Here is a 26,689-nt window from a genome sequence, read left to right as displayed (position 1 = left end):
TAATAACTTTGAGTGGGATTTGTTAAAGCGATTCTTTATGTTCAACCTCTTTTTCTAATTTTTGTTCAAAGTCATTACTCACTGTGGGTAGTTTGGATGTTTGAGACAGCCCAGGCTGGCATATTCCCCATCATGGCACTTTATAAATGTTCATGCTGATTAGAACTTTTATTTTTCATAATGACCCACTAATGTAATGATAATGCAAGTAATAGTCCATATCTAATGGCTTCTTGTCCAAGGGCTGAGGGAATTCATTTAATGTATTTAGTGCCAAACTCCTAAAAGAAAACTATTTAAACTGCTGCATTCACTTATGCATTTTTATGAATCTCGGGGTGATAAAAGGGAATGGCTTGTCTGGAAAGTTGGGAGAAAAGGAAGAAGTTCAGGTCACTTGGGATCACATTTTGATTGTCACACACCATTTCCTTATTGCAGAGCTGCTAAGAAATCTCAGATTCTAGGACAGCTTCTGGGTGAGCAGACTCTTGAGTGGGAAGCCGGGGCCTTTGCCAATCTTGGGACTGTTCCAGGCACATTGGCACAGGGCCACCAGACTTCCTGGTGCCCACATGCAGGCCGTGGGTGCTGCTGGTAAGCAGCAAAGGGGCTGGAGTGTTGCTCCTCCAGCCAGAGAGGTGAGCCTGTGAACCCTCTGTGCAATCCTAAAAGACTGGCCTCTCCTCAAGAAGCCAAGTTGTGTGAGATGGAGAGGCACACAAAGATCCCCTGCCTACCTTCAGCCTTCTCGTCTCCTTCTGAGCCCTTCGCCCCTGAGACATGTCCCTGTCTGGCTGTCCCTCCTCCCCAGTCTGTGTTCACTTCTGTGTATTCTTCAACACCTGCTCTCCGCAGCCCCTCGAGGGTAAGTGTAGCTCATGCCTTTCCCCTGCACAGGGTGCTGGTACACTAAGCGTTATGTTGATTGTGCAGTGGGAACTTCAGGCACAGCTGAGTGGATTGCACACAACAGGCCGTGAAAGAGTTTGGTGTGAAGAACCTTCTGTGTCATTGAAGTCATCTTGCAGACAGGGATGGAGGCCTTCCTCCTCACCCATGAGTTGGGTTACCAGATGAAGCACAGAGCACCCATGGGTTCTGATGGCAGGTGAAAAACACATGACTTTTTAGTGGAAGTGTGTCCCAACTCTTGCACAGACCTACAAAATAAAAACTCAGCTGTCTCTCTGAAGTTCAGATTTAACTGGGTGTCCTGTATATTTATTGGACACATTAGACATCCCTTTCCACAAGTCCTAGTCCAGGACAACCTCCTGGGTTCCTGAGTGTGGCACAGGATGAAGCAGTGCCCCCCCTCCCCCACCGCCCCATGCAAGTGTAAGCTACAGCTACACATGGTGCCATACCCCATGCATTCCCTGTGCTGCCCCATCCTTCCTGTGACATTGCAGTCCTTTCAACAAAGAGTAGGTACATATATGGTCTTTGCCAGGTAAGGGGGCAGCGAGAGTCAGTACCCACTTGATTGGGAGCATTAAGCATTGTACCATGTTAGAAGTACAAGTTAGGGATCAGAACTGAGTTCAAAGCCAGCTGTAAGACTTTGGTCAAATGCCACTCTCACTAAGCCTCAGCTTCTCACCTGTAAACTAGAGATGCTGTCTCCATTGCTGGGTCATTGTGAGTTTCCAAAGTGTGTGGTGCACCCAGAAATGTGCCACTGAGATCCCCTTCCTGTCGAATAGTTGTTGCCCCAGGTGCCAGAACAGTGGGCAGAAACAGCGTTCAGCAAGCAACAGCTTTGGGCATTACTCAGCTTCAGAGCGGTACTCCACCTAGTGTGCAACCCCTTCATGGGTCAGCCTTCATCCAGGGACAGAGAATGCAAGAGGATGAAGGCCCTAGATCTGTTGAACCCAGGACAAAAGGCTCATTCAAGAGCATCTTGGGGTCTTGGAGGCTGTCACTGGGCTGCATAGCAGAAGCTCCTCTCTGCCCTCCTTGTTGCCTCTTAGTCTGACACAGATGTTGATCCCAAGGGTGTTCCTCAGTAAACATCCTGCACACTCACTCTGTTTTGCAAGGGCACTCAATCTCACATGGTAGCAGGAAAGCAAGTGGTTTGGGGAGACCCTTGGCCTGTGAAAGAAATTCATATAGGAAGAGTGATGAATGCCCCCAAGTGCCTGGGCACTGGTGGGAGAGAGGAAGCAGAAAACTGGAAGTAGCTCAAGGTGTTGAGGGAGATTGGGCAGTAAGTGGAAGTCAGAGGCAGGTGGAGCTTGCAACATGAAAAGGCTGTAAACCAGGCTAAGGGCTGAGGCCGTTGTATTCAGGCTGGTGGGAGATGCTGGAAGGAAGCAAGCTGCGAGGTGATTTGGTTCCATCTCTGTGTTCAGCTACTCTGCAGCTGGGAGGGTTCCTTGGAGGGTGTGATGTGGGAGACAGGTGGGACGCTCAGCGATTGCTGATGCACCAACTGATGAGAAAACCCGCCTGAAGCTGTTGGTTTGCAAATGACTTATCCAAAAGGCACTTATTGCCCTCTGAGATCCTCTGAGGCCAAACAGCTAAGCCCTGAGCACCTGCTGTGTTTCCAGCCCCATTGCTCCAAGAGCAATGATGGGGCTTTGGCCTAGCCAGTGAGGATGGAAAGCAAACTCGGAGAAGAAATAGGTGGATGTGGTAAGACATGAGTTGATGGGTAAGAGAGAAGGGACGTGGCTGGGTGGATATCCACATTGTTTAGCGACTTTGCTTTTCTGCCTACCATTGTGTCATGAAGACCCAGCCCCTGGCTCCTAAAAACTGGCCAAGATGGAGTCAGCACTGACCTCCCATTCCTCTGAAGTTCCTAAAAGAATACATCTGGTAAAGTGTTATTGTTAACAATTATTGTTGCTAATTAGTGTTTATTCAGACATTAATAAAGAACACATTTTCGACTCTGGATCCTGTTCTGATGTCCTTGGGAGCTGCTCCAGGCAGGATCCATTATTCCTTGTCTCCCTCACCCTATACTTGTCCCCTGCCCAGCTCTTTCCACCCCTCAAGATGGATGTATTCCCAACCCTCCAGTAGGCAGTCTCCTTGATTGTCTCTTGTTCTACTTTCTCAGCATAGACCTTAATTTGGGTTTAGAATGTTCTTGGCTTTCCATTTCTCCCTCTCCCCACTGCCCAACTCCTAGAATGGATAGCAAACAAGTTTCATTCTAAGTGCTACTTCTTGTGGGTTGGCAGAAACTTCTAGAAACTTTGTTTTGAGAAAAGTCTGAGGTCATGTCCAGGATTGGTAAAGTCGATTACCATGCCTGCAAGGGTGTGAGAGGAGGACAGGTTCTGTCGAGTTGTTCTGAGATGTTTCAATTATGCTGTGTCAGCCCTGTCTAGACATTTCCAGGAATATGCTGCCTTTCTGTTGCATTGCTTATGCCTTGCACATCACAGGTTCCCACTAATTATTGCATGAATGAATAGTATCTGGCAACTTATTTTTTAAATGTTGATTTTAATCTACATGAAAGGCACAACTGGAAGCGAGAGAGAGAGAGATGGATGGATATTCTGTCTGATGATTCACTCACAAGGGTGGTTGCAGTGATGGAGTGGAGGTGGACACAGGGGTGGCAGGGGCACAAGCACTTAAACCATCTTCTGCTGCCTCTCACGTGCATTGGAAGGTGCATCAGGAAGGAGGATCTGAAGCGGAGTACCTGGATCTCTGGCACTCTGATTAGAGATGTAGGCATGCAAGCAGTGGTCTAACCTGCTGCGCTACAACACCTGCCCCTGGCAATTTATTTTAAATTTAAGGGGACTAAGGGCAGGACCCGGAACTTTGTGTGGCAGCCCGAGAGGTCGTGCCACAGACTACAGCCGCAGGGAATGTAGTGAGGCCCAAGATTGGCATTGAGGCCATGCTCTCATCAATTGTTCCCAGCCGATGACTGGGTATGGGGATATCAAGGAGCACTAAGGCAGACTAGCTCATGGGTGAGGTGAGCAGCCTCTGCCAGCTGACTTTGACTTGCAGATGCCTGGAGGCTTTGGCTTTGTGGAGTCTCGCTTAGAACGTCTGGTGTCTAGCACACTTGTGCCAGTCCTTCTCGCTGTCTCCTCCACTGGCGTGATGCTTGTGTCAAGGTCTAACTTCTTTGAGAGCCTGTTCTGGCCACCACCACCACCACCGCACAGGCATTTTCCCTAATAAAATCATGGCATATTTAATTCTGTCTTGGTGTCTGCATCTCAGAGGCCTTGAGCTAACCCCTGCTGCTAACATCAGAGAGGGCAGAGATCCTGTTAGCTGGGCAGCAGGGGACATCCTGCCCCTGCCCTGGGCAGAGGCTACAGTGTGCAGTAGATCGGCTGCTGGAAATGTCTTGTAGGTCGAGGCATCACTTTTGAGAAATTAAATCCTTATTTTTTAAAGAAGTTGAAGAAATGCTATTGAGAATTAAAATAAAACTGTTTCTGTAAATATCTCCATTTTCACTAATATGCAACACACCGAATGAAACACTATCAATGACATAGTACCCATCTTAAATATAATGAGCTATGCACAATTAATTCCAGTCATCATTCCTTGTTCTTAAGAATCTTGTAGGCTCTGAACCCTGAATCAGTTCACTGCTACTACATTTATGCATGTCTTACTCACCACTGAAATGTCTAGTGACAATCTGATTTCATGACTTGGGAATTACTTTTCTTCCTAGGACCCTCTCCATTCTTGGAATTCTGTGGAATTCTCATTCTATGCTGAACTGTCAGATCAGTGTTTACCATCTGCTGATTTCCATTAATTTCCCTACCTACTCTCTTTCTCTGTTTTCCTTGTCAAATTATCTCAAGAGAGATTGTTGTACATGGTACCAAAATTCTCTTTATCAACCAAAAGTTGTTCAGGAATAAAATGCCCAAACAAGAAATCATTGTTATCATAATTGATAATTGGGGGAGAATCATTGTATATGAGAGTTTACCCAGATAATTGATACAATCTATTAGAATATCTCACTCATTGGTGATTTTTTTTAAAAGAGTTATGTATTAATTTGAGAGAAAGAGAAATAAAGAAATCTTCCACCTGCTGGTTCATCCCCTAGATGGCCTCGATAGCTCTGGCTGGGCCATGCTGAATGCTGGAGACAGGATCTCCATCCAGGTCTCCCACAGGCGTAGCAAGGACCCAAGTGTTTGTGCCATTATCCACTGCTTTCCCAGGTATATCAGCAGGGAACTGGATCAGAAGAAGAGCAGCTGGGACTCAAACTAGTGCTCCAATGGGGATGCCAGGGTTGCAAACAGATGCTTAACCAGATGTGCCACAATTATAAATTATGATTGTGCCATTGGCGATCATTTAACACAGATTTGTGGAGCACTTGCTGTGAGCCAGCCCCTGTTTAGTAGTCAGAAGAGCAAGAATCTTAGTCACCAGTTTTAGGAAAGATGCCTTAGGCAGTGAGATTCTTGCAGCTTGTAAATACCTGTTCTATTTAGCTCTAGGAGAAATCAACACCTTCAGCAGTGGAGTTACCCTTTACAATTGCTAAGATTGAGATTTCTCTTTCAACACACAATAGTTGCCTCCTAAACACTGCAAATTCAGTCCAAATTTATTTCAAAAATTCATCACAATGCTTTTAACCTTTGCTGCCTTCTGCAGGGATGACTTATGAAGTTTATTTATTTTTATGGTGGTTTCTCCAACCAGGTGACAAGAGATAGAAGGACTGTGATTTCAGTCAATTATTCTCCTGGCAGCATACATTCAAGTTCATCCAACAAAAGAATACGTTCCTCTTGATTTTTCCAAGAGAATCAGAGATTCTATTACTTACACAGCAGTGCAGCAATTGGTGTGCAAGGTTATTCAGGCAACCAGTTGCTTTTTCTTCACAACCTGAAATAGAAAAATGACTGATTTGTCACTACTTTGGTTGACTTTCCTCCAACTGGTTGAATCTAAGAACTGATTCTGTGAATCCCACCTTGATGACTTTAGTCTTCGTTTTCTTTCCCTCCCTCCCCTCTGTCCCTTCTCCTCTCCTTCCTCTGTTCCCCCATCCCCTACCATTTCTCTCCCTTTCTCCTCTGACCTGAGTAGTGGGTACAAGTGCTTTTGATCTCATATACTTGAACACTTTTTAATATTATTTTTAAAAAATATTCATTTATTTATTTGAAAGAGTTGGGGTCGGGGGAGAGAGAGAGAGAGATATCTTCCATCTGCTGGTTCACTCCCCAGATGACCACAATGGCTGGGACTGGACCAGGTTGAAGCCAGGAGCCAGGAGCTTCATCCAGGTCTCCCATGTGGTGGCAGGGGCCCAAGCCCTTGAGCCATCTTTTGCTGCTTTCCCAGTTCATTAGCAGGAAGGTGGACTGGAAATGGAGCAGCTGGGAGATGAACCACCACTTATATGGTATGTTGGTGTCACAGGCAGTGGCTTTACCTGTTATACCATGATGCTGGCCTTCTCTCCAATATTATCGATAACCTCCAAAAACATTTGTGCACAATGCCTATTGCTAGTTATTGTATTAATAGTTATAATGGATAAAATCTAAAATAGTGTTTATTATCAATTAACCAAAACCAATAGTGACAAAAATAACTTAAGTAACTATATTATCAAAAATAAAAAGTAACCGAATGCCATTATTTTACAATTTTGCATATGGCTTTAACGTCCAGCTTAGTAGAAGACAGCTGGATTCTCATATCTGCTTGTGCACTCAACCTGTTGCGGTATCATATTCCTCTAAAATACCCTCCAGAGATAATGAGAGCAAAGAAAGCAAAGTGTCTTAATATGTTTCTGGAAAACAATTTGACCTGAAAGTATCTCAGGAGCTCCAAGAGGCTCCTGGCCATAGAATGAGAAGTGTTGCGCTAGATTCGAGGTGCAGGAATTAAAGACTCAACACGTTTCCTTGCCGTGTTGTAGAGGAAAGACACAAAAGGATATGCATATCTTAGTATAGTCCTTGCAGTGCTGGAGACAGGCCAAGGCCATGGGAGGTTGAGGGTAGGGTCTGATTCAGTCTTGGGTGTCTATTCAGCTGTGGAAGGCAGGGGAGTCTGAACCCCCCAGCCCTTTCCCATGCTGAGCTGAGCTGAACTGGGCAAGCGTAAGTGTAGACTTTTGGGGCAAATGGTACCTTCTTCCCTGATCCACTGATTCTCAGCACTAATTATGAAGATGACCTAGGGTACTGTTCTTGTAGCTTTATGAAGATTTTGTACTTGGCTGGGAACAGATAGGATTTTTTGCCTATTCTCTACCTCAGATATTTCACACTTTCTCAGGATGGAGCCGGTGCTGGAGAAATGCAGATAACAGTCCACATAAATAAGAAGTGAAATTGGTCTGCCGGTGCTTTCTTCCTGAAGCATTGAGAAGCAGGCTAGCATTTTGCAGTGAATATACCATAAACCAGATAATTGCCATCCATTGTCCTGAACATCTTGGGATCTAAGGCATGAAATGGAATTTGCAATAAAAATGTATCACACATATGCTACCTTCTAGAACAAAGTTGATAGCATAAGTCACAAAGGTTTTATTTATTCTCCAGTAAGGAAACAAAAATATAGTGTTTCTCTTTGAGGTTAAGAGGAATTTGCTGTATCCCATCAAATCTTCTCAGTTTGAAAATAAAATTTTAAAGGATTTTTCAATGCGTGCAAGGATTAATTTGTGAGAAATAAACTTGGCTAGATTGTAGCACAGTTGTTTAATCAAGCACCTATCTAGTAATGCTGGTGGAGATATTTTGTAGATGTGGTTCCCATCTATGATCAGTGGACTTTATGTAGAATAGATAACTGTAAGTAATGTGGGTGGGCATCAGCTGATCAGTTGAATGGTTTTACTAGCAAAACCTGAGGCTTCTCAGAAAAGAAATTCTGCTCAGGACTGCAGAATCAGCTCCAGCCTGAGATTTCAGCCTGCAAGAGATACCAGCATTGAGATTTCCCACCCTCTACCCCCTCTATTCATCTGTCTTCCTGTCTGTCTGTGTGTGTAGACAAACTCATATGTGTATATACATGGGGGTCTTCAAAATGTTCGTAGAAAATTCAAATTATGAGAAATGCATGGATTTCAATATTTTTGTAGCAAAGTAAGCTTTTCTTCTATTTTTTTAAAAGATTTATTTATTTGAAAGGCAAAGTGACTGAGATAGAGATCTTACATATGCTGGTTCACTCCCCCCAGATGCTGGGCCAGGCCAAAGTGAGAACCCAGGAATTTCATCTGGATCTCCCATGAGGGTGGCAGGAACTCAAGTACTTGAGCCATCTGCTTCTTCCCGTGTGGATTAGCAAGGATCTGGATTGGAAGCAGAGTAGCCAGGACTCAAGCTGGCACTCTGATATGGGATGCTAGAATTTCAAGTGGCAGCTTAACCCACTGTGCCACAATGCCTAACCCAAACTAACCTTTCAATTCCATTTTCCCACAATTTTTTTGAAATATTCTCATGTATATATGTGCATGTCTTTTTGCATATATACTTTCATGTGTTGACATAGACATATGTGTAAAGAGACACAGCTGTACAGACACATCCTACTGGTTCTGTTTCTCCCTTCTCTCCGGGCAGCTTTAGTCTTGGCTATTTTTGTCTCTTTGTATGCAAGTCAATGGCTTGACCCAAGACTTTGAACCACAAGAGATGGGAACGAATGCATGTGTATTGACCTCTGTTCAGAGGAAGAATGACCAACAAGGTTGGAAGTTTGAGTGCTTCCATTTGGGGCCATGACCTTGGAGGTGTTCCTAATACTCTCTGAACTTCTATTCCCTCATCCGTGAAATGGAGCTGACGTTGTCTTCTCAGTGGGGTGCTTGTGAAGATTTAATGAGATCAGGACTAGAAACCCTGGCACACAGTAGGCCCTCAGCTCCTGATTATACAGAGGGTCTGGTTAGGCAATGTCAATTAAAGGAGTTTTAGACAATTAAATTCAGTAGCATAAATTCTGAAGCAAGTTAAAGGCTGGTTTTAGGGGTTAAAGATATTTCAAATGCAGTGAAGTATGAGGTATTGAAGTAATAACAATCTTGAGGAATTATAGATATAACAATTTAGTGCGCATTTCAGTCCAATAATGTTGTTCAGCAGGTAAGACATTTTGTGTGGAAAAATGAGCTGGCTCCAGCAACTGAAAGGGAACATTAAACAATCAGAGACATTTTTGCCTCCTGCTTCCTGTTCTGAATGATCTTTTCTTGACTGACTCCCAGTCTTCCTCATATATTCTTACTTAACCTAATCTTTCCATTCCATCCCCCTAGAGTTAAGCCTAGGGTTCTGTTAGGTCTTCATCCTACCAATAGGTTTGTTGTTTCACGAGCCTATCAGGCTGGGGCACACAGGGTCCTGTGTGGGTCTTGATCCAAGCCTGTAGACACTGAGGTTTTCAGAATCAGAGAGCTATTGCGAGGAGTCTGTGATGCGTGGGGCACCACTGAGTTAGCACTGACCCAAGGCCTCATTGTCTCCTCCTCCTAACAACCCCATGGGATTTTATAAAGGCGCATAGAGGTCTGGGCGGGTTGGAAGACTTGGCTAAGCTGTGCTTTCGATATGTAGGTTGAGAACTTTGACATTAAGCCCAGTGCTGTTTTTACCCAACCTCAGGATCTTAGAGTGAGCTTTAGCCAATTGGATTTATCCAGATGACGTGTGTAAAGCAACTTAAAACCTCACCTGAATAAGACCACCTGGCACCTGGCCCTCAAGGCAGGAGCTAGTGGATGTTGACATATGGTCCATCCCCAGGCTGGAGAAATTCATTTAATGACTTTGAGAGTACCCACACTGCAAACAATGGAGTATTTATGGATGGATAGTGACAGATGCAAGAAAAGAGGAATGTAGGAATGCTGGCTAAATGGATGGGAAGAGGAGAAAATAAAAGGAAAAGAAAGAAGGGAGGAAAGAAATGTTCTACCCACCCACCTAGCAGTTAAGGATAAATGACTCAGCATCTTCCCCTCAAATACCTTTCAGCCCGATTAAAACAGTGCAAGAATGCCCCATCTTGTGTGAATTTTTGCACGTGTGAGTCACATACATGGGATTTGTATTTAAAACTCTCTAATTGGTACCTCTAGCAAGCAATCAGTGCTGCCTCTAATTATGTAATGGCAAGTGTCACCCCAAGATCGGAGTCATGCCTCTTTCTATTTGCGTGATGTAAGGAATACTTCCTCACTGACTCTCAATTAGCATGTACTCAATTAGCCCTGTAATTGCTCCAGGTATTGCAGGTGCCAGCAAAGCAAAGTTGTGCTAGCTTCAGTTGCTGGTGACTTGCTCTGTGTGGGGCACCGTGTCAGGAATTGGGGATGTCTTTGTAACTAGGATGCTGTCTCCTGCTCAAGGAGGTGCATTGTTCCCTGGGAATGAGGGGCAAGGAAGTAGTAGAGTACTTCAGAAAGCATGTGGAAAATGGAATCAAAGGGTAAGTTCAGGTCCAGTGTTGTGGCGTGGCAATTAAAGCCAGTGCCAGTGATGCCGACATCCCGTGTGGGTGCTGGTTTGTGTCCTGGCTGCTCCACTTCTGATCCAGCTTCCTGCCAATGGCCTGGGGAAAGCAGCAGAATATGGCCCAAATGTTTGGACCCCTGCCACACTCATGGGAGACTTGGATGAAGCTCTTGGCCCACCTGTGGCTTATGCAGCCATCTGTGGAGTAAAGCAGAGGATGGAAGATCTCTGTGAGTCTCTCCCTCCCTCTCTCTGTAATGCTTTCAAATAAATGAATCTCTTTTTTAAAAAGGGTAAGTGCATTTTGGTGCAAAAAACATGTGAATTCTATGTGTAGAATTCATAATGCTGAACACCCTGCAGAGCTAATGGCAATGCAGTGATGGGTGGTAGGAGAGCAGGCCAAACAGAGTGACATGGGGTACAGAGGAGGGCAGTTGGGTAGGGGCGTTGAGCTGTGTCTGGAAGGATGAACAGACAGGAGTCAGAAGCACAGAACCCAGAACACACAACGAGACCAAAGCCTGGGTCACTACGTGAGCCTGGGCCTTGGGTGGCCTCACTGAGCCCAGCAGGAGAGTTGCTGAAGGGCCCCAGGCTGGCATGCACGGGGCTAAATTTGCCTGTCCCACGCTCACCCTGGAGCAAGGAATGAAACTACTGTATAATGCAGTTGTAGTTACAGTAGTTGAAACAGATACCTGCACAAATTAGTACAAATGAAAAAATGGCTGGGGGAAGAACTACCCAAAGGCTTCAGTTGGTGCCTTCAGCCCCCCAGGGCCAGCTGATGAGCCTGTGGAGGGAGAGCAAGGCCCGGGGCTGAAAATCCAGAGTGGAGGGCCGGTCTCTGATCGCTGGCGTCTCCAGGCTGCAGCTGCTTTGTGTGTCTGCACGTCTGCTCCCAAATTCTGTGTTTCTATCTAAGCTTCCCCAGGTTTTCGTGACTGTCAGCTCTTGGTGATCATGCATGAATGCCAGCCTTGGCTTCTTACAAACTTCCATCTCAAGATCTTGAGTGCTCCTCACCCAACCAACCTCCCCCGTGAACGTGCCAGAATCCAATGGATTGGCTCTGCTGAGGCCAGCCATCAGTTTCCCCAAGGGTTGCTGCCAGGGAAGGGATTCAGGCCGGAAGGGGAGATTGGGCATGACAGGCAAAAGACCTGCCTAACCCCTGCAATAATTCACATGAGTGCTGCTAACCTGCACACCAGTGCATCCTGCCATCAGGGAAGCTTATGTTTTATGTTTTTACTTGTAGTTTACTGTCATCCAGGGAGAAGCATTGGAGTTCTGAGGGTTCCGGGGCTTGCTGAGGGCAGAAGGGACAATGTTAGGATGAATGCAGACAGATTCTAAGGTTAAGTCGTCAGCCATGTTGATCTGCTGTGGTGTGGGGCATTCATGCAGATTTTCAGAGGTGGCAAGAAAGAGAAGGGAGCTGGGCACTCTTCTGAGAAGTGCATCTGTGCTCCATTGAAGGCACGTTGGGTGGCAAGCCCTGATTTCTCTGTAAATGGGCACAGATATCACCCTGGTGTTTCCTCTGCGTAAGTGCCAAGACATGGGCATTTTCTAGACTCTAACATCATGGAAAAGAGACTAGACAGTGGCAAGAAGCAGTCCTGAGAGGGTGGGATCTGACGGAGCTCAGTCCGAGAAGGGGTGTGCAGAGGAGAGAGGTCCTGCCAGGTGCAGAACTGCTCCAAAGACTGTTCTTCTGAGGCTTAGAGAGCAAGTAAGCAGGAGCTGAGCGGCTTCAATCTGCTGGAGCCCAAAGCCCACGCACGCCCTCTGCTCAGAGAAGGCATGTCAGGGGCAGGAATGAAAATACAGGAAGTAACAGGCCAGAGCCATCAATGCTTACTGCTTCTTGAAAGGAGGTGGCTCTGCAGGGTCCCAGAAAGCCAGGGTTACAAAGTAGCTCCTGGGTGATTTTTGTCTGTGCCACTCAGCCCTGGGTGATGTGGATGCTGTTGGTCCAGCCTGTGCTGGCCTTGTCCTGACACTGATCTCAAGCCAAACCTAACTCTGCCCTCACATTTCCCCATGATGCACCTGGTGCTTCTGCCACTGGGCCTTTGTCCATGCTCCTCTGCCTGGAGCCTTCTGTGTCCTTTAGCCCTGCTTAATACCACTGCTCACAGCCTGTACTCTGCCTCCCGCAGGAAGTACCCTGGATGGCCATAGCGGTGCTTGGGCTTTTCTTTTTCTGCTGTGCTCTTCTTTCTTGCCTCCTCCCTCCTCCCTTGTGGTTATTGTGGGCCCACTCTAGGCTGAGAGTCCTGTGACGATAAGGACTTGGCTCTTGCCTGTTTACTGAGGTATTATTGACACATGGTAAGATTCACCCTTGTTAAGTGTGTAGTTGAGTAAGTTTTGAAACATGCACGGGGGCTGGCACCATGGCTCACTTGGTTTATCCTCCGCCTGCAGTGCCGGCATCCCATATGGGCGCTGGATTCTAGTCCTAGTTGCTCCTCTTCCAGTCCAGCACCTGGCTCCTGGATTCGGATTGGTGCAGTGCCAGCCATGGTGGCCATTTGGGGAGTGAACCAACCGAAGGAAGACCTTTCTCTCTGTCTCTCTGTCTCTCTCACTGTCTATAACTCTACCTGTCAAATGAAAAAAAAAAAAAAAGAAATGTGCACAAACATACACACAAGGTGTAACCACTACCACAGTCAAGATACAAAGCAGGTGCATCATTCCAGAAAATTCTCTGGTGCACCTTTTTTCTTTTTTTAAAGACTTATTTTATTTATTTGAAAGAATTACAGAGGGAGGTAGAGACAGAGAGAGAGGTCTTCCATCTGCTGGTTCCCTCCCCAGATGGCCGCAATGGCTAGAACTGTGCCCATCTGAAGCCAGGAGCTTCTTCCAGGTCTCCCATGTTGGTGCAGGGGCCCAAGGACTTGGGCCATCTTCTACTCCTGCTATCCCAGGCCATAGCAGAGAGCTGGATCGGAAGAGGAGCAGCGGGACTAGAACTGGCGCCCATATAGGATGCCGGTGCTTCAGGTGTTAACCCGCTGAACCACAGCGCCGACCCTCCCTCACCCCGGTACACCTTTACAGTTAACTCTTTTTTTTTTTTTTTTTTTTTTTTTTTTTTTTTTTTTTTTTTTTTGGACAGGCAGAGTGGACAGTGAGACAGAGACAGAGAGAAAGGTCTTCCTTTACCGTTGGTTCACCCTCCAATGGCTGCTGCGGCCCGCTCACCGCGCTGATCCAAAGCCAGGAGCCAGGTGCTTCTTCTGGTCTTCCATGTGGGTGCAGGGCCCAAGCACTTGGGCCATCCTCCACTGCACTCCCGGGCCATAGCAGAGAGCTGGACCTGAAGATGGGCAACTGGGACAGAATCTGGCACTCTGACCGGGACTAGAACCCGGGGTGCCAGCGCCGCAGGCGGAGGATTAGCCTATTGAGCCGCTGCACCGGCCACAGTTAACTCTTGCCACAGCTCCAGGCCCCTAATTCAAAATTTCCACTCACCTATTTCAAAATAAAATAAGGTTGGGGTTAGGGTTAGGGTTAGGGTTAGGGTTAGGGTTAGGGTTAGGGTTAGGGTTAGGGTTAGTTAGGGTTAGGGTTAGCACCGGCATCCCATATGGACACTGGTTCTAGTCCCATTGCTCCTCTTCTGATCCAGCTCTCTGCTTTGGCCTGGGATAGCAGTAGAAGATGGCCCAAGTCCTTGGGCCCCTGCACCCACATGGGAGACCTGGAAGAAGCTCCTGGCTCCTGGCTTCAGATTGGCGCAGCTCTAGCAACTCCTGATCAGTTACTGGTCCCTGAACCTTTGCACTTTATAGAATGTCACATGGCTGGCATCAGACAGTACACAGTCTTTGTGTCTGACTTCCTTTAATTGTATTTCACTGGTGAAAGGCCTTTGAGTTCTATCCATTTTGTTATATGGATCTGTGGTCTTTCTGTCTTCACTGTTGAATAGTGTCCATTATCTAGATATACTGCATCACAATTTGTTTAGCTGTTCTCTGGGTGATGGCCATGCTAATTTCCAATTTGGTTCTCTTTTGAATAAAGATTTTATAATCACTTACAGGCCTTTTGTGTAATTTATGTTTCCGTTTCTCTAAAAGTCCTAGAAATGCAACTGCTGAGTCATTTCATAAGAAACTGTTGAACTGTTTTCAAAAGTGACTGTATTATTGTTATTTGTTTTTCTAATTTATTTATTTGAAAGGCAGAATGATAGACACACACACGCACGCACGCACGTGCGCAGAAAGAGAAAAATCTCTCATCCCCTGAGTCACTGTCCGCATGCAATGCCCACAATAGCTGGTGTTAGACTGAGCTGAAGCCAGGATTCAGGAACCATCTAGCCCTTCCACGCGGGTGACAGGAACTCAGTACTTGGACATTGTTGCCTTCCCAGGTTCATTAGGAGGAAACTGATTTGGAAGTGGAGGATCCAGGACTCAAATGAGCACTCCCGTATGGGTTGTAGGTGTCCCAAGGGGTGGCTTAGCCTGCTGCACCGCAATGCCTGCCCTATTGTGTTATTTTACATTCTTAGTGGTAACGTGTGAGCATTTCAGTTGCTTTATATCTTTGCTGTTGTCCATCTATTTTAGCCACCCAAGGACTAAAATAATACAGTAGCAGTATGCATGGGATCATGACACCCCATTGTGATCTTCACATACACATCCCTGCTGACTCTTGGAGTTGAGCATCTCTTTATGCTCCTATTTGCTGTCTGTAGGTTTATTTTGGTGGCAGACCTGTTTACATTTTTGCTTCTAGTAAGGATCCTTTACATATTGTGAGTGCAAGTCCTTTATGAGAGCTGTTTTGCAAGTGTTTTCTCTCGGTCTGGCTTTAAATAAGTTATCCTTAAGAGAGTTTTGAAAGGAGTGAAAGATTGTAATTGTTATAAAGTTTGACTTTATTTGCTTTATTTTCATTTTGTCTCTTCTAATCTTTGATGCAAGGACACAATTATTACAGAGACAGAAACATATCTTCCATTCACTTGCTCACTCCCCAAATGCCCACAGCATCCGGTTTGGGCCAGGCTGACGCCAAGAGCCAGGAGCTCAGTATAGCTATCTCACGTGGGAGCAAGGACTCCAGTACTTGAGTCATCATTTTCTGCCCCCGTGCATTGGCAGGAAGTGGGGTTGAGTCAGTACTCAAACCAAGCACTCTAATATGGAGCATGTGCACCCCAGGAGCAACTTAACCACTCAGCCCGCTGCTTACTCCAGATAGAAGAAATTTTTATGTATGGTGGCAGTAGGATTGAAAGTTACCTTTTTGAATATGGATATTCCATTTTTCCAGCAGTCGCTTTAATAAAAAGGCTATCCGCTCACTGGGTTCTCTGGAAAGCCTTGTCAGAGATGTATTGGCTGTATGCAGTTGAGTCTACTTCTGAGTCCTTTTTTCTTTCTGTTGATGCACATGTCTCTCTGCATATCAACAGCACAGGATCTTGATTAGGGCAGCTTTGCAGGAAGTCTTGAAATCAAGCAGGGTGACGTCCTCCAGCTTTGTTCTGCTTTTCCAAAATTTGTGCAACTTCTTTTTTGTGTTCATATAGTTTTAAAATTAGCTTGTTCTTTAAAAAGTCCTTCTGGGGGCCAGCGCTGTGGCATGGTGGGTAAAGCTGCTGGCTGCAGTGCTGGAATCCCATATGGGCACCAGTTCGAGTCCTAGCAGCTCCACTTCCAATCCAGCTGTCTGCTATGGCCTGGAAAAGCCATAGAAGGTGGCCCAATTCTTTGTACCGATGTGGGAGATGCGGAAGAAGCTCCTGCCTCCTGAGGGCTTTGGATCAGCACAGTTCTGGCTGTTGCAGCCAATTGGGGAGTGAACTGGCGAATGCAAGACCTCTCTCTCTCTCTTTCTGTCTCTTTCCCTCTCTCTCTCTCTTTCTCCATTTAACTCTGACTTTAAAGTAAATAATAAGTAAATCTTTAAAAAAACAAGTCTTTCTGGTGTTTTAATTGGAGTTGCATTGACTCTGTAGATCGTTTCTGTAATTTTCCATCTTATCCATACTGAGTCTGCCAAATTATGGACATCGACTTCCCTCCTTTAAGACCTCTCCAGGTCGGTCTGTCTGTCTATCTGTCTTCCTTCCTTCCTTCCTTCCTTCCTTTCTTTCTTGACAGGCAGAGTGGACAGTGAGAGAGAGAGACAGAGAGAGAAAGGTCTTCCTTTGCCATTGGTTCACCCTCCAATGGCCGCCACGGCTGGCGCGCTGCGGCTGGCGCACCACGCTGATCCGATGGCAGGAGCCAGGTGCTTCTCCTGGTCTCCCATGGGGTGAAGGGCCCAAGTACTTGGGCCATCCTCCACTGCACTCCCTGGCCACAGCAGAGAGCTTTCCTGGAAGAGGGGCAATCGGGATAGAATCCGGCGCCCCAACCGGGACTAGAACCCAGTGTGCCGGCGCTGCAAGGCGGAGGATTAGCCTAGTGAGCCGCAGCGCCAGCCTCCAGGTCTTCTTTAAATTCCTTCCACAGTCTCTTCGCTTTCTCAGTGTACAGATCTTGCATGTATTTTGTGAGAAATACTACTGTTTCGTGTGTGGGATGCAATAGTAACAGCATTTTTTATTTAAATTTCAAATTGTTCATTGTTAGTACATAAAACTGTTATTGATTTTTATAAATTGACTTTCTATTCTATTGCCTTCCAACTCTTTTATTAGTTTTAGTAGTGTTTTTGATTTTGTCTGCTTTTCTACCTTGACGATCACATTCACAGTGAATAAAGACAATTTTGCTTCCTCCTCTGTTCTGATGATTTTTCTCTCCTGTTGCACAGATTAGCACCTCCAGTGCCATGTGACTAGAGTGGTGACTGTGTATTCTTGCTCACAGAGGGAAAGTATTAACTCTTTCATCACTGATGCTAGCTATAGTCTTTGTCAAAATCCTCCTTCAATTTAGAAGTGCCATCCCAGCTCTCATTCGTTGGACAGTTTTAATTATAAGCAAACACAGAATTTTGTCAAATTCCTTTCTTCTTTTAAGACTTTTTCCTCCATCTTGCCTCAACACTTAACATGTTTTCTACACCCTTCAGGCTCTGCATATATATTTGTTGAATGAGTGAAGCTGAGCTAAGTATCTGTGAGAGTGCATGGCCCTATGTCACCATCCAGGAGCACAAGAGAGCCTAGGGGGGTTGAGAGTGTTTGAGTGCCTACTGTGTGCCAGGAGAACTGGATTTGCTTTTATATTACTTCATGTAATTTTCACAACAGTGTTGAGAAATAAACATCACTATTTTCTAAGTGAACAATGAGTAATAGAATTATTTATGAGATATGGCATTGGCATGGCTGGATTGTAGAGAAGTCTTTAGTTTCATTACTCAGTGGAAATAAAATGGCAATCGTTAAGCTTAGAAAACAAAATAAAAAATTATACAAATCAGGCTGCCTCCAAATACAATGCTAGCTTAAATGGAGTGTGAGCATGATTCAGCCATTTGATGAAGTGAAAGAATAAAGAATCCATTAGTCCGGGTAGTAGTTATGTTGTCCTTGAAATGACCATAGGACCACCAAGAAGAAAAGGTTGCACAATATTTGAAATATATCCTTGTAGTCAAAATAATAATTTACGTTATTGGTTTACAACTCTGAGGATGTGACCTGCAGACAAAGAATGGAAGAATTTTGTTCCCCTACCGAAATGCAAGTGTTCATCAACCAAGACAAAGCCAAAGTCCAGAGAGGTCGGAGAAAGGTTTGAATGTGAGAGAAAACCAAGAAAAGTCTCAGTGTTGACGGCATTTCTATGTTCCAAAATGGGAGCAATCAAACACTCATCACCTAGGAAAGGTCGTTATCTCCAGGGGCTGCTGTGAGGACTGGAGAATTCTGTATGCAAATGGTTAACACGTGGTAGGACCCTGCTAACTGTGGTGTTGATAGCAAACAGGGAGGCAGGCCAGTAGTACAAGGAGAGCACCCCATGAGCTAAGAAGGGAGAACCTCAGCTTTGTGGTTTCTCTGTGAACCACCTCTCCTTTAGACACTGTCACTGCTCAGAGAGCAGGCGGTGACACAAGGGCAAAGACGGTGTGTTCTGTGCACACAAAACATCAGAATGATGGACCTGGCCTGTGAGTGCTGCCAGCATCCCCATCTCATAGCCCAGGAAATTGAATCTCTGAGATGCTGCCCAAATCACCTAGGAGAAGTCAGGGGTGGCTTAGCCAGGGGTGCAGCCAGAAGCTGTGACTGCTAATGCCATTGCCTGCCACTGGGCCAAGTGGCACAATGAATCTGCAACATTAGGTGAGTTCTTGGCATAGGCTGTGTGCACATTTCTAATGAATAGGCTCCTAGGTTTAATTAAGGGGAAAAAAGATTAATTGTTTCTCCCAACAGTGGCAAATTATTTACATTGCATTTGTGTTGATGGCTAATAAAAGAGCGAAGGAGTGTGGGGACAGCCCAGGGTAGCTGTAATTCTTCCAGAGTCTGTAATGAAGCACTGGCCTGCATGCCAAATTGTGGGAATGGATGAGCCTGCTGCCCTGTGTGCACCTGCAGTGGGCAGAGCTACTCTCCACCCTGGACATGATTCAATCAGCAGAAATGGATCTCGGGGGCCAAGACCCAAGAATAGTGTGGCGTATGTCCATGCCCCACTACAGTGCCTCTTAGTTTCTGATTGCTCTGCAGTGGATGCAAAGAAGTAAAATAGCAGCCCAAATCCTGGGACGGTTCTATATTGACAGTTGAAAAAACTTGGGGTGCAAAAGAGATGGAAGGCACTGCAGCAGAACTACTCTCATTTCTATAAGCTCTTGCTTTACCCTGGCCACTGAACATTGTGTAATCAAAGACAGCATCATGTAGCACATACAGGAAGTCTTCAGAATGTTCATGGAACGCGCATATTATGGAAAACGCATGTGTGAATGTCAAAACAGTTTTGCACCATAATAAACTTAGCTTTGAATTCCATTTTCCATGAACTTTTTAAAGTACTTTCATGTACTATATGTTGGTATATTTGTTTGCATAAGCCTTTTGGCTATTATAAAGTATGAAAGCGTTCTCTGTTTTCTCATTCATGCATTATGCCTGTGTGATCATGTTGGGGAAAGTCACAGCTGTAGTAACTTCTTCATCATCTTTGTAACGGTCACAGCGACATCGCAGGTTGCAGTGGGGAGCATTAAGAGTGTGACCACACCCTTGGAACTGTGAAAGAGGACGAGTTGGGGACAACTGTGTTTACCCTAGGGCCCCCTGTGTCCTGTGATTTTATTTTAAAAGTGCTTCATTGGCACTCAGACTTCTGTGAGAGGTATGTAGGGAATTAAGAGAAACTAAGCATCTTACAGTTGAGTCATCAGATGAATGCTTTAGAAAAATCACTTTTTTACAAAGATTTATGTATTTGAAAGGCAGAGTTACGGAGATTGAGGTGGGGAGGGAAGGAATGAGGGATGGGGAAGGGGGAGGGGTGAGGATGGGAGACCACAATGGCCAGGGCTAGGCCAGGCTGAAGACAGGAGCCAGGAGCTTCTTGAGGGTCTCCCCTGTGGGTGCAGGGATCCAAGCACTTGGGCCATCTTCCACTGCATTCCCACGTGCATTAGCAGGGAGCTGGATTGAAGTGGAGCAACTGGTAATTGAACCAGCACCCATAAGGGATGATGTCGACACAGTCTGTTTTTTCCCAGTACGTCACAGCATGGACCCCAGAAAGATCACTCTTGATCTTGGTGTGGAGGGTGGGCTTAAGGGATTTTTCTACTGGGACACCCATCACGACGTCACTGCAACGCTGCCGTTAGGAGTCAGCTGGGTCAGAATCGGATCAGATGAGACATACCAAAGAGACGGAATGGATAGAAAAGCTATGTTTACCAGATAAAGCTCTGTCATAGGAACGTTAGACTAAATCCTGGTGCAAAGTCCTGCTTGAACCCTCTACCCTCTGGTACTGCCCGTTGACTGTAAGTGTATTGTACTCATTGGCTAGTGCTGCCATTGTGAAGTGCCACCAACTGGGTATCTGAGAAGAGTGATGCCATTATACTTCTAGAGGCCCGAAGTCGGAAGTCTCAGTGTTGGCAGGACCGGGCTCCCTCTGCTCCCTCGTGCCCCGGAAGCACCTGCACCACGCCCTCCTCTAAATTCTGTCAGTTCCTTGGCTCAGGGCAGCACTCCAGCCTTGTGATATTCTCCCCGTGTGCATGTCAGTATCACAGTTTCTCCTTTTTATGAAAACATGATTCATATTGGATGAGGGCTCATCCAAGTGGCCTCATTTTAATTTTACCTCTACGAAGTCCCCACAGATACATTCACATTCTGAGGCACCAGGGGTTAGGATTCAACCTATCATTTTGGATGGGGTACCATCCAACCATGACAAACATTTAGTGAATACTTGAAGTATATTGATTGTTCATTCGGTAATATATCATCCAGCTGATGAAATTACTGAAGGGCAACTTAGGTTGCTAGGTTAGACTGTTGAGATAGACATCATCTTTAAACGACCAGAGAATATCCAAATGTCTGTTGTTGGGTACTGGTACTCATACATATGTGTGTGCACAGGATGAACATTCTTAATCAGAAAGTCCCACACCCAGAATGCTCTAAAATCTGAAATTTCTTGAGCACTCACATAATATAACAATGGGGAAATTCTGCACCTGACCTCATGACGTAAGCTGAGGTCAAAATACAGGTGGTACTAAAACTATGCATAAGATTACCTTCAGCCTAGGTGAATAAGGTATATGTGAAATATAGGAGCCAATCCTGTGGCATGGGGGGGGTGGGGTGGGTAAGACTCAGCCTGTAGCGCCAATAACCCATATGAGTGCTGGTTCGTGTCCTGGCTGCCTCTCTTCTGATCTAGCGCTCTGCTAATGGTCTCGGAAAGCAGTGGAAGATGGCCCAAGTGCCCGGACCTCTGCACCCACGTGGGAGACCTGGAAGAAGCTCCTGATTTTGGATCAGCCCAGCTCTGGCTGTTGCAGCCATTTGGAGAGTGAACCAGCAGATGGAAGACCTTTCTCTCTGTCTCTCCCTCTCTTTATAACTCTGCCTCTAAAATAAATAATGAATCTTGATGTGAATGGAATGGGAGAGGAAACGGGAGGTGGGAGGGGTGCAGGTGGGAGGGAAGTTATGGGGGGGAAAAGCCATTGTAATCCATAAACTGTACATTGGAAATTTATATTTACTAAAAGTTAAAAAAAGACAAAAACAAAAACAAATTTTAAAAAATGAATCTAGTGTTTAGACATGAGTCTCATCCCCAATATATCTCATTATGTATAGGCAGATCAATATTCCAGATTCCAAAGAATCTGAAATCTGAAACACTTCTGACCTCAACCATTTTGAATACGGAAATAGTCCACCTGTAACCATTCTCAATGATGGACCAGATTAGGTTGCTGTCAGAAATTGCAGTACAAAGTCATAATCTGCTTGTTTTTTCATTGATAATGCGCATTGAAACATCTATTAATAAGGGATAGCATTTGCAAATTAAAGTTTTAATCAATTCTTCCCTCCCTTTTAAAAAATTTTAATTATTTTGGAAGAGTTACAGAGGGCAAAGGGGAGACAGAGAAATCTTTAATCTGCTGGTTCACTCCCCAGATGGCCACAACAGCTAGGGCAGGGGCAGGCCAAAGTCAAAGCCCAGAGCTTCTTCTGGGACTCTTCCACAGGTTCAAGGGCCCATGCACTTGGACCATCTTCTGCTGCTTTACCCAGGCCATTAGCAGGGAGCGGGATCCGAAGTGGAGCAGCCGGGACACGAACCAACGCCCATATGGGATGACCACATCTCAGGCAACTTGCTTTACCTGCTACACCACAACGCCAGCCCCTAAATCAATTCTTAATAATCTGTACAGGGCATCTAGAGGTAGGAATGATGGGATCTGGGTCAGGTAAAAGGCCCATGGCCTTAGGGACAAAAAAACGTGCTTGAATCTCAGTGCTGCCTCTCCTCTCCTGCGAGCCCTGGATGAGCTGTTGAACTGCGCTCTCTGGAACTTTGTGGGTACAAAATCGGGCTAAGATGCCTGATATTCCTCTTAAGATTGTTGGATGGAAGTCTAGAACTGGGAAAATATATGCTGTGAATATTATTCTGGATTAGTCATGCAAACAATGACCTTTGTTTTTTTTTTTTTCCCTCATCGTTTCCCAGTCAACAAGCACAAGCCATGGATTGAGACCTCCTATCACGGGGTCATAACTGAGAACAACGACACAGTCATTTTGGACCCACCCCTGGTAGCCCTGGATAAAGATGCACCGGTTCCTTTTGCAGGTAAGATGCTGGCTTGGGAAGGCTGGGCTTGCGTCGCTTTGGAGAAGTGTTGAAAAAATGCTGTCACCTCTTGCGTCTCCTGGCTGAGTTGTAGAGTTAAAGTTGTGTTCTTTGCTTATTTCTGGTGGATTTTGAAGCTCCTTGTATGTTGCCTCCAATGCAAGACCTCGTTTCTTCTTTCCAGAGGAGTCATAAATTCCTAGAGTAACCCGTGGCATTGGAGAAGTTAGGCTGGTAAAGTCATTAGGGGATTTTTCTCCCCAATAGAGATGAGTCCTGCCTCACCTCTCACATTTGATGGTTAGATAGACACTCTTCCTATCTAGGTTGGTAGATTGGCAAGAGAAAGGGGAAAGAACAAGGGATTAGAAGTACTTGCTGAGTTGTCCTGCCTAGGAGCCTCAAAGTAGCTGTGGCTTTTGAAGGTGGAATCGCAACACCGAGCCGCTTTGCCTTCTGTGCTAGAGAGCCTTCTCACTGCCATCGAGACCGCCACTACTTCCTGCTCTGACCTCTTGCCAGGAGCAGCCCAGGAGGAGTGTGAGAAGTGGATGGCTATGTCACAGGTTTCCCTGGCTTTTGGCAAAGAGAAGAGGATGGGTGACGGCAGGGGGAGGAGTGATGGACAAAGAATTTCTGAAGATGCATGCATCATGAGTAATATTGTTAACATTTTATAACTGTCAGGAGAAAGACAGGAAATTTAATGAAGGTTTTCGAGATTTCTAGAAGATTGCTTTATGATAGATGGGTGCCAGGCAGAGGTTTTCACCATGATGAAGTCTATTTTTCCTGACAGTTTGTCTGCTACATTATGAGCTACTTGGGCAGGAAAAAAATTGGCTGTTTTGCACTTTTAAAAGATAAGTTCTGTGTAGGCTTTTTTTTCCCATTATTTAATAAAATAAAGACTGACAGGTTGGTTCAATGGGGGAAATTCAATGCTACAAGACCCATGAGCATTCTTGCAGAGCGTGGAGGTGGGAGGTACTCTTGATCTCAGCAGACAGATTCATCCTGATTCTATGTGGAATGGTATCCACCAAGGGCACCTCACTGTGGCTTCCGAGATGTTTAGAGTTGGGGCGTTTCCATACATCTTTTGACATCACCAGAAGTCCCAGTGACTCTGTGGAAATGTGATGTCCGTGCTGTCTTTTCCATACAAGATGACTTACCATCCCCAAACCTTGTTTGCTGGCCTAGGACTCTGCCAGCTCAGTCCCTTCTTGGGAATATGATCATTAATATGATATTGAGGTTCATCAGTAATGCTAAGCAAGCCCTGGGAATGTCATTTTAAAACAAATATTAGCAAAACTGTTTAGACCTTAGAAAGGTCTGGCTTGGTATATACTATGCTTAAAAATATACAACCTTTAGAAACTGAGATATTTGGTATAAAAATCCAGGATCTGGTTTATCTTGATGAATGAGATCTGATTTATGGAGCTGAGCTACGGCTTTGCTCTTGGGCCTGACTGTGCACTCCTGGCTCCTCTCACTGCCCGTGTGAGGAGCTCCTGCTATTCATCTTTCCATCTCCATGCATAACTCCTCTTTCAAACCTAACGGAGGAAACCAATGGCAAATGGGGTGTGAACACAACGTGGTTAAGTCACGTAGATGTGATCAGACTAACAGTTGAAAAGTTGAGGCTGTGGTACCCCGTGTGTGCCTTGGATGCAGGCCTGTTCTCATCTCGGGTGGACCAGAGATACTGAAGTTGTGGAACAAGCTGTTCTACAGGAAAGACATGAGCTCTCTATGTACAAATCAGGACAGAAAAACACCTTTTGAGCAGATCTGAAAGTTGAAAGCTTGCATTCACAAAAGATTGTTTACTTTTCTTGGTTGAAGGGCTGCAGCCCAATTAAAAGTTTCCTCTGAGGAGTCACTAAAAAAGTTCCTTAAATCATAAATCCAGCAGATGCCTTTAAACTCGAATTTGTATTGTGTCCATTGGCTGTGCGCACAGGTGTTCAGGCATATCTTGAAAGTAAGGTTTACTTCTGAACCAAGCCCTGAATGGTTATTTCTAACTGAAGACAATTTCTGTATTCCTATTGTTTGCAGCTGCCTTAAACAAAATCTAGCTTAATGCATCAAAATATAATCTTGCAAGCTCTGAAGAGTAAAAACTGAAGAGTGGTCAAAGCTATTTTTCTCGGTGTTATTTATGACTTGCTCTAAGACAGGACATAGGCAGTGGCCATCCATCCATGCTGCAGGCATCTATTTTAAAGCATTTATCTTAAAAAGAAAATACTGAAGATTTATTTCAGATCCCTATCATTCTCATAAAATTGAAAAATTCGTATCTGCCAGCTCCATCACTCCAAGTCAACTGAGGCTTTTACCCCTCCCCCCCATCAATGGCTCCTGAGTCATGGGTTAGTTTCCTCACCCTTTTCCCAGGGGTCTTTCTTTCCAATCTAGTCACTGAGGTGTGCTGTACGCTTTGTAAAAGATAGTTCTCTGCATATCACTTTTGCTCTGTCTCCTCTATTTTTTGAAAAATATTTTTTAGGAAAAACTTTCTCTCTAGAGAATCTTCTAACGTATCCCTTGGAATTATATATTATCCCATGAGATTTTCATTTAAATAATGATCATGATTGCATCTGTATATATATGCACAATCTAGGGATAGAAAATAACTTGTATACCTCCTGATTATGACAGTAATAAACATTGTGCATAAAATGTGGAAAATATAGCAAAGGACAAAACATGAATTATATGTTTCCCTACCCCCAGAAAGGGCCTCTTCTACCATTTATTGTTTCCTTTTAGTTATTTTTCCTACTCTTTTTTTCAAGATTTATGATCACACCCCTTATTGATATTAATGTTATTAAATTAAATTATATAGTATGATGAGATGAATATATAAATGATCTATTACATTAATTAACATATTAAGATTGATATTTAATTTATTACTCCCACTCATCTAATGAAAAGTTACCATTTGTTTAAATATTCTACAAGGGATTTAATGACTGCCTATTTATGAATATTTTATAGTTGACAATTCTTTTATTGACGAACAATTTGCTTTCCATTTTTTGTTAGACTACATCTCCGCATTTCAGGTTCTGTTTTTCTGATGGACTTCCAGAATTGGAATTAACTGGTCAGGAAGTTGAAAGTTCCTGAAACGTGTGACATTGCTTTGCTGGAAAGTTGCCCGAGTTACATTCCTGCCCACACGACAGGAGCCTGTAGTTGCCTGGCCCTCTCTGGCTTATTTTGCTGGTGTGATTTAGTGACAATGTAGTGGACTAGCTGGTGACGGCTGCCTTCCTGTCATCATCTGCAAACACCTAAGCTTTCTCGGGTTCTTGCTTTGATCCAGGATAAGGAATGTCTGTGATGCAAGTTGCAATGGCTCAAGAGGTAGTGAAATTTTAGTAAATGTGAGTTTTGTTCTCCAGACCTTCCACCCTGCCCATTTCCCACAGGAGGTAAGTGACTCCCATAGACGCTAGGCATCTTCCCTGTATCCCAGAGCCGGCTGGCACTGGCTGGGACGGGACCCGGGGCTTCTCACTGCTTGCTCTGAGCTCCCGTTCCCTAGGATGTGCCCACTGATCCCTGCCTCACCTGCCAGGGAAATCTGCTGACTCGGTGAATGAAACCTCCTCAGCCTTCAGTCAAGTCCATTAGACTTGACTGCGTCCTTAGTCCGGTCTCTGAGCTCTGTAGACTTGACCTTCTTAAAAGAATCAGACGTGGAAAAAAAATCCTTGAGTAATAATGAAAATCCTGTCTCCTGCAAAAAATGATAATGAAAGCAAGCTGGGCACACCGTGAACTTATTAATTTCTACATGTGCCCCACTGAGGCCTGTTAGGAAACTGTGGAGACTTTCACATTTGAAGG

At 45.0% G+C, this 26,689-nt stretch overlaps 1 protein-coding gene across 1 annotated transcript in view; it reads left to right on the top strand.

The window, feature by feature from the left end:
• CLSTN2 (calsyntenin 2) overlaps window positions 1–26,689 on the top strand; it is a 585,390-nt gene that overhangs the window by 207,808 nt on the left and 350,893 nt on the right. Inside the window, exon 2 of the mRNA XM_002716578.5 lies at window positions 22,679–22,801. Within this exon, the coding sequence (XP_002716624.3) occupies window positions 22,679–22,801 (123 nt within the window). The remainder of the gene's footprint in view (window positions 1–22,678; window positions 22,802–26,689) is intronic.

This window comes from Oryctolagus cuniculus, chromosome 4, assembly GCF_964237555.1.
Source record: "Oryctolagus cuniculus chromosome 4, mOryCun1.1, whole genome shotgun sequence".
NCBI classification, from domain to species: domain Eukaryota; kingdom Metazoa; phylum Chordata; class Mammalia; order Lagomorpha; family Leporidae; genus Oryctolagus; species Oryctolagus cuniculus.
The sequence above is the reverse complement of the archived record's forward strand: the minus strand, read 5'-3'. Positions and strand labels throughout refer to the sequence as shown.